At 36.8% G+C, this 13,165-nt stretch overlaps 2 protein-coding genes and 1 non-coding gene across 3 annotated transcripts; all 3 read left to right on the top strand.

Moving 5' to 3' along the window:
- Window positions 1-635: 635 nt before the first annotated feature.
- TRNAL-UAA lies at window positions 636-718 on the top strand. Its single transcript has one exon. It is a non-coding gene; the product is annotated as a tRNA-Leu (tRNA).
- A 422-nt stretch (window positions 719-1,140) lies between these two features.
- On the top strand, window positions 1,141-4,362 carry LOC116126428 (proteasome subunit beta type-5). Its single transcript, XM_031412119.1, has 8 exons — window positions 1,141-1,293; window positions 1,805-1,928; window positions 2,029-2,158; window positions 2,448-2,554; window positions 2,807-2,941; window positions 3,027-3,130; window positions 3,907-4,007; window positions 4,103-4,362. The coding sequence occupies exons 2-8, from the start codon at window positions 1,815-1,817 to the stop codon at window positions 4,228-4,230; spliced, it is 819 nt and encodes a 272-aa protein (XP_031267979.1). The 5' UTR covers window positions 1,141-1,293; window positions 1,805-1,814; the 3' UTR covers window positions 4,231-4,362.
- A 2,961-nt stretch (window positions 4,363-7,323) lies between these two features.
- Window positions 7,324-10,867, top strand: LOC116126426 (receptor protein kinase-like protein ZAR1). The gene is made up of 2 exons (XM_031412117.1): window positions 7,324-8,928; window positions 9,976-10,867. The coding sequence occupies exons 1-2, from the start codon at window positions 7,434-7,436 to the stop codon at window positions 10,614-10,616; spliced, it is 2,136 nt and encodes a 711-aa protein (XP_031267977.1). The 5' UTR covers window positions 7,324-7,433; the 3' UTR covers window positions 10,617-10,867.
- The last annotated feature ends 2,298 nt before the right edge of the window (window positions 10,868-13,165 follow it).

Here is a 13,165-nt window from a genome sequence, read left to right as displayed (position 1 = left end):
GTCCAAAAGCTAACAGTGAGAATGCCTTTGAAATGTCGAAGGGAAAATTAATAGTTTAGTTGAATATTCCTTGAAGCTTCTGTCATTCATAAAAGAGAAAAGTAAATTTTAGATAGGAGATGAATAAAAAAAAAGCACTTTCAGGGAAAGTGATTTGGATGACACGGGTCGGTAATTGTAAGGGAAGGCAGAGCAAGTAGGGTCAGGGAAATGGTGCTGTTACGGGGTGGGCTGGGCAAATGCCAATGGCAATTGGCAAAGCAATAATGTGGAGTCACTGATGGCATGTGATATTGAAAGGGTTGGTTGAGTCCACGTTTTTTGCATGAAAACTACTTGAGAGTTGAGACTTGAGAACTACAGGCTAGGGGTCGAGCCTTCATGCCAGCCCGTGATTTGACTCAAAACACCCCACACGGCCCTTAACCGTAGCCAGCTTGCTTTGCTTCTGGCCTAACCATGAACTATGATCTATAGTATACTCCCTAATTTTGTTTTATAGTCTTGTAATGTTGGCTGTTTGATTTATATTTTTAAATTTTTACCTTTGAAGTTGAGATTTGGGGGGGAAATATAGTAATATACAAAGAGTATAAATTTGTCTATTTATAAAATTAATAGCTTAATGAATGTCAGCTGGTTTGCCCGAGAGGTTAAGGGGGAAGACTTAAGATCTTCTGCACACAAGTGCGCATGGGTTCGAACCCCATAGCCAGCAAAACACCCACATTATCCATTTTTTTCCTTTTAATGAGTATTTCTACTTCATACACAACCTTATGATCACAATACTCAAATGCAACGAAAAATAATAGCACAAATCTCCACCGTTGATCATTTTTTATAATAACATTATCATAAAAAAGGATAGACTATTGTAACAATTTTTTACTAACTCTAACTTTGATTTTTTTAAGTCTATTAGATTGTAATGGAAAAAAATAATTCATATTGTTCCAATAATTATAGGATCACGCTATTTTATTAAAATAATTTTCAATTTTGAGATGATGTTAGTAAGATAAAATGTTGGGCCGGATTTTTTCTTTCCCACATTGGGTTTTAAAGCCCGGCCCATATTCATCTAAACTTGTATACAAATCAGACCTCAGCCTAGACACCCAAATTCTAACACATTTCCAAGCCCGGTCCATATTCATCAAAACTTGCCCGCGGCACAAGAAACTCTCTGCCTTTATTATTTATCAACCATTCTCTCCGTTCTGCTTTTCAGTCTCTATATCTGCTCTACATACAGTCTCAACTGAAGCGTCATTCTCATCTTCGTTAAAGGTACGATTACAATTTGTTGTCCGATTCAATTAATTTTGCATTTCATTGGAGATCTGTGAAGCTGGCCGCGATTTATATGTTAGGGTTTATGAGTGAAGCATTGTTGGTCGGATTATTTTCCGAGTTCAATTCGCTAACTTGAATTATGGATCCTTTTGCTGCTATTGAACCTAGAAACTCAGATAGGACAGCTAGTCAAAGTAGGTTTATTGTTGGAGTATGATATTTTCTATTTTAGTTAATGTTTGATTCGTCGATTTGATTGTTTTAGGATTTGTGTTTTACTCAGTTTCTTGGTCTATAGGGTTGTTACTTTGATCATTTTAATATGTTTTTATCATTATAAAAATGTTTTAAGTTTATTTCTGTGGGAATTAGGAAAAGTTATAGCTTCTTCACTAACTGATCCGAGTTAATATCCTGAAGCAAGCATAGAATAACTATAGTATATAATGTGTGGATTTCATTTAATTTGTATTGGTTTTGAGAGATTAATTTCCGTTTGTTGAAGGTTTATAAGCATGAAGCTTGACACTAGTGGTCTCGAATCAACTGCTCCGCATTTTGGGACAAGCTGTGAGCTGTTTTCTGGCTTTTCTGCTGCTCCATCTTTTGATCTTCCTGTTACTACTGATGTGAGTTCTAATGCATTGGTTTACAAGATGATGATGCTCGAGCAAAAATTTGGTTTTAAGTGAATATATTTACTGGTTTGTTTAATGGTTTTCTTCTCAGTTTGATGGGTTTCAAAAGGAATCCATACAAATGGTGAAGCCTGCAAAGGGGACAACTACACTTGCTTTTATTTTTAAGGAGGGTGTCATGGTTGCTGCTGATTCTCGAGCTAGCATGGGGGGCTATATCTGTACGGCTCTTTTTTCCTTTATTATTATTATTTTTTTTTTTTTATATTTTTTTGCTTTTGCTTACAATTAGTGAATTTAGTGTTCATAATTTTGGATTGATTTCTACAATTGTGGCAAACATGTGTTGAAGGTTTTCTTCTGCATTAGTTTAAGTGGATTGAGAAGACATTCATGTCCTATATTTACTGGCAATTTTAATGTTCCAATAATATTAACAAGACTGTATTTTCGCTCTGTATTTATATATTAATTAGCTAAGCACATTGCTATTTCCTTTCTGATTTTCAGCATCACAGTCAGTGAAAAAAATTATTGAAATCAACCCTTACATGCTGGGAACAATGGCTGGAGGAGCTGCTGACTGCCAGTTTTGGCACAGAAATCTGGGCATAAAGGTAACTTATTTATAAGATGTGAAGTTTATGCTTTCTGAATCTGCTGGATACAATGATTAGTTGATAGCCCAATGCATTTTTACTTGTTACTCAATCAGCCATGAAAAGTGGTTTGAGCAGTTGAGCATTTCTCGGCTTTTTTTCGGTGTTTAGCTGCTAATACGTGTATGACAACTATGAATCTTGTAAGATCCAATTTCCTGTGTTCTCCACATATGAATTGCTAATTGTCAAGTGTTATGCCATATTTAGTGCCGGCTGCATGAATTAGCAAACAAGCGCAGAATCTCAGTTACAGGTGCATCAAAGCTGCTGGCTAACATTCTCTACTCTTATCGTGGAATGGGACTGTCTGTTGGGACTATGATCGCCGGATGGGATGAAACTGTAAGTGATTTAATGTTTCTGTTTCTTTTTTTCTTTTCCCCATTTCTTACTAAAACTCTTTTTAAGCTGTCTTCTGTGGTTGTAGGGTCCTGGACTGTATTATGTAGATAGTGAAGGAGGTAGGCTGAAAGGAACACGGTTCTCTGTTGGATCTGGTTCACCATATGCTTATGGTGTATTAGATAGCGGGTAAGTCTCTATTCCCCATGTTTTCACTTTTTTTGTTCCTTTGATTTGTAGGCAATAGTTAGAGAGTATAGATTAAGTATAGTTTGGAATTTCTTTATGTTCTGGGGAGCAAAAATGTGTACATCTTATATTGTTTTGTTGATTGGTAAGCAACATCATATTGCTTCCATGTAACATTAAAAACATGTGTGAAGTAATAAAAAGTGTAGAAGATAAAGAATTGTAAATATGAAAAAGACATCCACTATAGTGCTTTGTATTTGTTTGTGGAGTATTTATTTCCTTATAAGACGCCCTACCCTTTTCTGGGCAACTACTACAGGAAAAGTTTTAAAGTTTGTTCTCATGGACGAGGGGAATGCTTCTTTTACAAGCCTTTCTGTCCATGCTACTCAAAAATGCCTTATTGTTGTGTAGGAAGAGTAGATTGTGGGCCTGCTATAATTCCATATAAATTCATGCTGTAGCTAAATAGTTTATTCATTTTTGGTTAAGATGGTGGAATTTGGTAATTATAGGATGTGTTTTATCTGGAATAAGGTCGTATTGACCAGGAGTGTCGTTATATGATGCAAATTTATCTAAGGAATTGCTGCCTTATTTATGTGTAAATGCTTCATGTTGGCATAGCTGAAGTTTCCCCTGCATTTCATGATTTCTATGTTTTTACAAAATTATAATTGGCTAATTTCATTATATTGTTTGATGATAATACTTTTGTGAGATATGTATTTTATAATGTATAGTTATCTTATTTCCTACAACACTTGTATTAGGTACAAATATGATTTGTCAGTTGAGGAAGCCGCAGAGCTGGCCAGAAGAGCTATTTATCATGCAACTTTCAGGGATGGGGCTAGTGGTGGTGTTGCTAGCGGTACTCTCTCTCTCTTTCTCTCACACACATACGATCTCTCTCTACGTTATTTTTTTTATGTGTCTGTTTTGATTGAAAGCTTTTCCTTAAATCAGTTTATCACGTTGGACCGAATGGATGGAAGAAGCTGTCTGGTGATGATGTTGGGGAGCTTTATTACCAGTACAATCCTGTCAGCACAAGCACAGTGGAGCAAGAAATGGCCGAGTCTAGCTCAACTTAGGGGTTGTTTCTTCTTTTTATCTTAAGTTTGAGCGTGAATGACATTTTTCTGTTTTTCGATAATTGACTTAACTGCTTCGAAGATGTTGTTATCTGAATAGAAAAAGTAGTAATCTTAAACTATTTCATGATATTTCCAGTGTTTCATAGATGATATATATGCTTGTGAACTAGAGATTTCTCTAGGTTGATCTTCATCCTCTAAAGCATTCATGGATGGACCTGTTTTAAGGTGATGCTGTATTATGGCAGGCTACTGGTTTTGAGAATCTTTTAATGCGGTGACCGAAAACTTTTTCCGGTTGCATTATGAATATATAACTTAGCAGATGTGAAAATGGGTAGTGTGGAGAAGGGGTCTCGTGTTATTGAAACTGAATAGTGGTAAATGGTAATGTCTCACCAAATAAGGACTGGGCAGCTACTTTAGGTACCCATAACTTCACCGTAGGGGAAGGTCACTGTTGACGTAATCTTAATCTAACAAAGTAACAAACTACTTGTATACCTTGAAAGAGAGCCGTCTTCTATAATTGACAGCAGTTTCCTCATCAATATATTTATGATTGATTCTAGAAATTAACAAAAAGAACAAAATATTGGGGAGTGGTCTTCAGGAGGAAGAAACCATTATTCAGTAAATTAGATTCATTTTTTTCAAAAATCGAGTCTGGATTTGTGGTGAACTGGGTCCACGTTTCTCAATTATCAAGTTGAATAAGTAGCCGATTATGGCTAAATTACAATTCACATGATCACATCATATACCCTTTTTTTCTTAGTTACAAAGCAAACTCTTCTCATTCTTTTGTCTTTTCTCTCTTAGAGAAAAACATTATAAATTTAAGTTTTTATGGATGACCTTTTTTATCTTCTTTTTTTTTTTTTTTTTTAAATAATGGATTAGCTTGTGCATATTTTAGTTAATTTATGAGGTTCATTCAATATCTTATATCCCCAATGGGTTAGATAAGTCGTAAATCCGGAGTCCATTAAACATTTTATAAACTCAATGTGTCACAAATGTGATAGGTGATTATTTGTTGAGACTTAAATACAAGACTTCTAAGTAACTCACCAAATAACTAAAGTCTTACCATCTAACATTTATCCAAATTTTTATGCGATCTATTGTTCCTTGTTCTAATTGAAAGCTTGACCATGTTTCATAAAATCACCATGTTACTCTTCCACTTTACAAATAAATAAATGAATAATTAGACGTGTATATTCCTAAATTTCTAAACAAGACAAAAGACATAAGTAATCAAACAATAGTACAGACTGGAATAATAAACATTAATTATAGTCTCTTTCTCTTAAACACACCCCCCTTTCTGGTTGCTTCTACGCATATTTTCATGATTGAGAGTGAGATAAAGTCATCATTAACGTTTCCACTAAAACAAATATATAATACAAGTTAGTTGGATTTCGGAATCAGGAAGAAGAGCTCACTGTCTCCCTCCCTCGTTGTAAAATAGCAAACTACTCAATCAATTTGTATAGTTTGACAGAGAGCTCCAGGCGAACTACTGTATCAACTACAATCCATTGCAGCAAACACAAGCAAAGCAAAGCATTGGACAACTGTATGTTGTACGAAATAATTGGTTGGAGTTGGACTGGATGGTTTAGGATGATTTTTGACTTGTAAATAGTTGGACCAAAGATTGAAAATGACATGTCAGTCCCCATCAATATAACGTTTGGTATGAGCATTTAAATAAAAGAGTAAGCCAGCAAACGACTTTTTCCCACCTAAGGTTTGTCTTAATGACACTTTCCCACCCAAAAAGTTTCTAAATACAATTTTCATATCCAAAGTTAAATATTCTGTTACTACTTAAAACCAAAACCGATTCCGTTAGCAAAAATTCTCTCCATCACCACCGTTTGAACTTCCGGTCTCCTCTCTACAAAACCTCTCTTACTCCGGTATCTGATTTCTTATCGATTGTCGGTCATTGTAAAACTAAGATTTCATGTTCTTAGATGATTTTCGACTAATTTCGATAGTAAATATTGAATCAGTTACCACCATTTGATCCACCGACTTTCACTCTACAAAAACCTGGCTCCTGGTAACTCGCTGAATATCGGTTGAGAAAGTGAAATGTATTTTGATGTTAACACTTAACAGTATATAAATGTTGGGTGGGAAAGTGATATTTTTAAACTTTTTGGGTGGAAAGTGTTAGTAAGGCAAACCTTGGGTGGGAAAATTGTTTACTCTTAAGTCTTGAGTAAAATTGTCACATACTCGACAAATGGGTAGTTAAATTTCTGTATTTAAGCTTTGAGATCAGGTAATACAAATACGCGCAGTAGTAATCTCTTCTGTGAGTAGTTGCTCAATGAATGATGTATGTATATTTCAGGCCGTAGGTCCCAAGGTAAAACCCATTTGATTGGTTGGTGATGAAGTTTCTGCCATATCAAATTTGACAGTATATGATCATATGAAATGAAAAAACAATCAAACCCATGAGTAGGGCCTTCTCTCTGTTCTGCATTTTTTGATATAAGGAGTTCCAATTTACACAACCAGTTCCCTTAATTTATTAATTTATATGGGGCTCATCCTTCACGCAAATATGTAATAGTTCTTTTAGCAAATCCCTCACATGACTGTTAATCCGACTCCTAAAACTTGAATCTGAAGAAAGAAAGAATCCCTGTTGAAAACAATAAAGAATACTTATTTTAACCTAATCAAATCAAAGATTAGTTGAAGAAAAAGGTAAAGGTGTTCCTTAAAAGACATCTTTACATAATAAAAACACCCTAGATTCCTAACAACAATGAAAGAAACTCATGGTGCTCTCTGTTCGCCCACCAAGCTGAAAGAGAAAGACAGAAGAAACAAACAACACAAAGCACATCAACATCACGCATGAAGCCAAGATAAAAGGCTTGAGTCGAGTTGAGTTGAGTTGAGTCCAGTCCTTTGCTTTTCTTCTACTCTCCCTTTCGTTAGGAAGAAAGTCATCTCTCTCTTTCTTTTGGCGGGAGTGGGCCTCCCTCTCCAATCAAAATCGTCTCTCTTAAGTCTCTTTCTAATAAATACCTCTCCACATCTAACTAACTTCCTTCCTATTCCTCTTCTTCTCACTTCTTTTATTCACTGTATATACTCCCTCCATTCTTCTCTCATTTTCATTTCATTTCAATCTTTTTTCTTCTTAACAGAACAGAACTCAAATGAAAAACCATTTCTGGGTTCTGTTGTTTCTTTGTTTTCTCTCCTTTCAATTATCTTTTTCTCTCTCGCCTGATGGAGTTACTCTGCTTTCTCTCAAATCAGCCATTGATCAATCATCAGCCGGCTCTGTTTTCTCCGACTGGAACGAGAACGACCCCACACCCTGTCACTGGTCTGGAATTTCCTGCACGAACATTTCCGGCTTCCCTGATCCACGTGTCGTCGGCATCGCAATTTCCGGGAAAAATCTACGTGGCTATATTCCCTCCGAGCTTGGTTCTTTAGCCTATCTCCGTAGATTCAACCTTCACAACAACAACTTGTACGGATCAATCCCTGTTCAGTTGTTCAACGCCACCGCACTTCACAGTCTCTTTCTCTACGGTAATAATCTCTCCGGTTCTCTCCCGCCTTCGATCTGTGACCTCCCCAGACTCCAAAACCTCGATCTCTCTAACAATTCTTTAACCGGTTCTCTTCCTGATGATTTAAAGAATTGTAAGCAATTACAAAGGCTTATACTTGCTAAAAACAAATTGTCTGGGAAGCTCCCAGCAGGTATTTGGCCAGTGTTAGAAAATTTAGTACAGCTTGATCTTTCTGCAAATGATTTTGAAGGCCCCATTCCCAACGATCTTGGCGAGTTACAGTCTTTATCAGGTACTCTTAATATATCTTTCAACCATTTATCCGGTAGAATCCCGAAATCGCTTGGGAATTTACCGGTTACCGTCAGTTTTGATCTGAGAAACAATAATTTAAGCGGCGAAATACCTCAAACGGGGTCGTTTGCTAACCAAGGACCAACTGCTTTTCTTAACAATCCTCGATTATGCGGGTTTCCTCTTCAAAAGTCTTGCAAAGGCTCTTCAGATAGCCAACAGGAAACCCAAAGTTCAGTGCCGGAATCCGATAAAAACAAAAGAAAAGGCCTGAGTCCCGGTTTGATTATATTAATATCAGTGGCTGATGCAGCTGCGGTTGCAATTATTGGTTTAGTGATCGTTTACATTTACTGGAGAAAGAAAGATTCAAATGGTGGATGTAGCTGCACTGGAAAAGGCAAATTCGGAGGAAATGAAAAGGGAAAGCTCTGTTCTTGTCTTTGCATTAATGGTTTTAGAAATGAAGATTCAGAAATTGAGGATCAAGAAAAATCAGAGAGGGCGAAATGTGAAGGAGAACTGGTGGCAATTGATAAAGGGTTTTCGTTTGAGCTTGATGAGTTGCTGAGAGCTTCGGCTTATGTACTGGGAAAGAGTGGGTTGGGGATTGTGTATAAGGTAGTTCTCGGAAATGGCGTGCCAGTGGCTGTGAGGAGACTTGGTGAAGGTGGAGAACAGAGATATAAAGAGTTCGTCACTGAAGTTCAGGCCATTGCTAAAGTCAAACATCCTAATATTGTTAAGTTGAGGGCTTATTATTGGGCACCAGATGAGAAGCTTCTTATCAGTGATTTCATTTCCAATGGAAACTTGGCTACTGCTCTTCGAGGTCAGTTCCTAATTTTGTTCATTTATTTATCTTGCTTTTGTCAGTTGTGTCTTTCCTGAAATGAAATTTCAATCTGTAGTTCTGTTACTTCTGTACAACTGAGGTTATGTTCTGGGTAAAGGGTGGGTGTGTGGACTTTTCTTTCTTGTATCCTGATTGGTCCACGTGGTGGGCAAATGATAATATTTGACAATACTGGTCTACACTAGTCATCATTTAAGGCATGAACCCATATGCCCCATTCAACTTCCCTTATTATTAAACCCTCGGAATGCCCACTCTTTAGGTAACTAGGCGTAGCAGCATCCATCAGTAATCTCATTTTTCACCATAAGATAGTAAAAGCATAAGGGAAGAAAAAGGATTAAAACTGGAAAAGACTTATATTGGTTGGCTAGTAATATTAAGGCCATGATATTGACTATTGATAGAGACATTCACATGTATAATTGCAAAGGACTTGCTGGTTTTCAATCTGGGTTAGGTTGGCTAGCTTTGTTTTTTAACTTTGTGAGTGAGAGATGTTCAGAGATGGTAGGTCCTTCGTTGGCTGTGTTGTACCTAGACAAGTGTTAAGTTTATGGAGTGGTAGTTTTGGTGGGGTCTTCAGCATTTTGAAGTTATCAATCACTGCTGCTATGGTGATAAGGTCAATGATCATTTTCTGGTTAACGCTTTCATTGCTTCAGCCCCACTGGGCATCGCAATAACTATCTATTATCTTTTATTTCTTATCTTTTTTGCATCGAATATATTGTAAAGCTTGCACGTCTTGGTTTTGAAGGTTCCATTTAAAGTGGCTTTTTCCCAGGTTCGTTGTGTTTTTTGTTCCCTTTTAAACTTTAATAAAAGAACAACTTTTAGAAACAAAAGTCAAGACTTTGTATTCCTTTTTCTGCAGTATATAGTTTTGCAAACAACTCTATGTTTTCTTTTCCTTTGAAGCACTCACTTTTTGAGCCTGGAATTACAAGTTTCTTTACAGTTAACAAGAATTTTAACTTTATAATAGATGGGAATTTGTTAAACCAAATACTGATTTTACAGGGAAAAATGGGCAGCCATCCTCAAGCGGTCTCTCATGGTCAACAAGGCTTAGAATTGTAAAGGGAACAGCTCGGGGCTTGGCCTATCTTCACGAATGCAGTCCAAGAAAATTTGTCCACGGAGACATCAAACCATCAAACATCCTTATTGACAATGACTTCCAACCTTACATTTCTGATTTTGGACTCAACAGACTCATAAACATTACAGGCAATAGCCCTTCTTCCTCTGGTGGGTTTATGGGGGGAGCCCTCCCTTACATGAAATCAGTCCAAACAGAACGAGCCAACAATTACAAAGCTCCAGAGGCTCGAGTCCCCGCAAACCGACCTACTCAGAAATGGGACGTCTATTCGTTTGGTGTTGTTCTACTGGAATTACTTACAGGAAAGTCTCCTGAACTTTCACCAACCACATCAACTTCCATCGAAGTTCCGGACCTGGTGAGGTGGGTACGAAAAGGCTTTGAAGAAGAGAACCCATTATCGGAAATGGTTGATCCGATATTGCTACAAGAAGTGCATGCCAAAAAGGAAGTGTTAGCAGTTTTTCATGTGGCACTTGCATGCACAGAGGCAGACCCTGAGGTCCGGCCAAGGATGAAAAATGTGTCAGAAAATCTTGAGAGGATTGGCTCGTAAAAGAGATTTTGGTTTAATTTCCTGCAACAACAAGGTCTCAAGTAAGAAGGCGAAGCTGAAATTTCTTGATTTTGCAAGGGGCGATTCATTTTTCCAACCATGGATTTGGCGAAGTTGTTGAGAAAATAAAGTTGAATCCCAACATCTTCCCAGCCATATGCCCAAAATTTTTTCCGGAAAATTTCGGCATTTTTTTTTCATAGCGTCATTGGAATATACATGTTATTTTTATATTGTGGCAAAAGTTTGTAGGTAGGTAATTTGTAATTTGTAATTTAAATTTCATTCTATTTTCCTCTAATTAGGATATGCTTGTAATAAAAAAAAAAAATGTTACTTTTGTGCTCTTCCTATAATTTGTTAGTTATATACTATTTAATATTTCTGATTTGACTACGATCCACCTTAACAAGTCAAATTTCAACTTTGATATTATTGTTTATTTTAGTGACACGTCAAATCAATCGCTAGAGGTATATCGATGCAATAAATTTGTAATATTAACCATCCTTAATGATAGGAACCACTCACAAATTGATACACGAATTAGTTAGATAATGGGCTTTTGATAGGAATTTGGTTAGGTAGTGGTCTTTTATGAACTTGAATATATCTCTTCTTGGAAAACCGGTTTGTCAAGAGAGGGTATCCAAACCCTTTATAACTCACATGTCTATCCTCTTCCTTTCTAATGTGAGATCCTAACATACTATCACGTTTCTGCATCCGATGTCCACGTTGATCTCTTTACTCCCGTTGACCTTTTTATCCCGTAGGTGATTACATGAATCCTCTTTCCCTTGGCCCTCCATGCCCTTTTTCGGAGTAGCAGCTTGGGCCCAAGGTCAGTCTGCCATGTAAGTGAAGTCCATGTGGGTGCATGATTATGCTCTGATACCAATTGATAGGAATCTAATACCAATTGATAGGAATCCACTCACAAATTGATATGAATTGGTTGGATAGTGGACCTGTAATAGGAATTGGGGTGGGTAGTGGTCATTTGTAGGTTTGGGTAGAACTCTTCTTGAAAAACTGGCTTGCCAAGGGAGGGTGCCTAAGTCCTTTATAACTCACATGCCCACCCTTTTCATTTCTAGTGAGATCCTAACACAGTTGAGTGGTCGAATAAGGACTTTTGGGTATATTATTTAAGAGGTCATGAATTTGATTTTCTTGAAAAATTAGTTGAAGTGTATACAAGTTGACCCTCTTTTGTAATGCCAAATTTTATTAAAATTGAATCTATTTTCGTGTTGAGATATAGTACAAGTTCAAAAGCCCAAAGGGTTAATTTTGTTGAATTCCCTTAAAATGTTCCTTAATACCAAACATTCCTGATACTTTGAAAATTATCTAAGTCTCCTATATGTATAGTTAACCTATATCTATGTAGACGTTAAAAATCTATAGTTACGGAACAAACTGATCTTGTGAGGTTAAGGCCATTGATGATTTGCAACCTGCACATACAAAGAAACAAGCGTGAAGCTCACGAGGAACACCGATGTGGTGTCTGGCGTAAATACTTTGATGCTCAAGTCAACGAGGCTAAAAGAGACTATATAGTGAGGGCTAAGGGGAGGAAAGATCACTAGAGGCGAATGTGTTAGTTCTTAGGAGCAAGAATTTTAGGAGCTAGTAGGTGGTATTGAATAATGGACCATCAGTGAGACGTTAAGCTTATGTTTATATAGTGAACATAGGATCTTCGAATCTTAGTAGAACTCTGAGTTCATAATGGCAAAGTTAGAGTAAATGGGAAAGTCTTTTTACTTGCCTTTGGAGGAGTAGGAATCCTAATTCATATAAGATCCAACATTTGAGGGGAATTAGGATTTAGATGAAATAAGAAGTAGATGAATTAGGGTGTGAATAGAACTCTGGACCCTTTGAAGTGATCTTAGGACAATGGGCTTGGGCCTAAAGAATAATGGTGAGGCCCAATTTGGGTGATTCAACTAATAAGAAGCTTAGTTGGTGTAATGGGCTAGCTCATGACATGGATCTTAGAATAGACCCAAAGGGAATTGAGCCGTAGCATTGGGCCATGTAGGAGATATTTTTCGTGTTTGAGCCTGATAAGACCCAAGACGTTTTTTGGCCTACACAATCAACATTAAGAATTTTTTTAATTTATGCAAACCACTCCACTGTTAATTATACGGATCTTGGCATAATTAAGCAAAATTATAAGAGAGGTCAACATATTTTTTATAAAGCAATACTACTCATCCCAAATGACGTGTTATTATTATATGTAGCATTAACGTATCATTCAATACGCTATCATTTTATTTTCACGTCAATGACACCTATGATGACACATTACTTGGGATTTGGGAAGTGTTTGTTCTTATAATAGAGGTTACTGATAAATTTTGAATTATAGAGGATATTTAATAATTATTTCAAAGTTTAAGGGGCGGTTAGCAAAATTAATCCAATTTGAAAACATGGGTATTCGGGTTAGGAGTCGGTGCAGGGTCCATTCCATATAAACGGGCCAAGATTTAGATTTTAGCGTACTAATACCCGGCATCGATCGA

The sequence above is a fragment of the Pistacia vera genome, unplaced genomic scaffold, assembly GCF_008641045.1.
Source record: "Pistacia vera cultivar Batoury unplaced genomic scaffold, PisVer_v2 Contig18, whole genome shotgun sequence".
In the NCBI taxonomy this organism is placed as follows: domain Eukaryota; kingdom Viridiplantae; phylum Streptophyta; class Magnoliopsida; order Sapindales; family Anacardiaceae; genus Pistacia; species Pistacia vera.
Note: the sequence above shows the minus strand (reverse complement) of the source record. Positions and strands in the feature narration are given on the sequence as shown.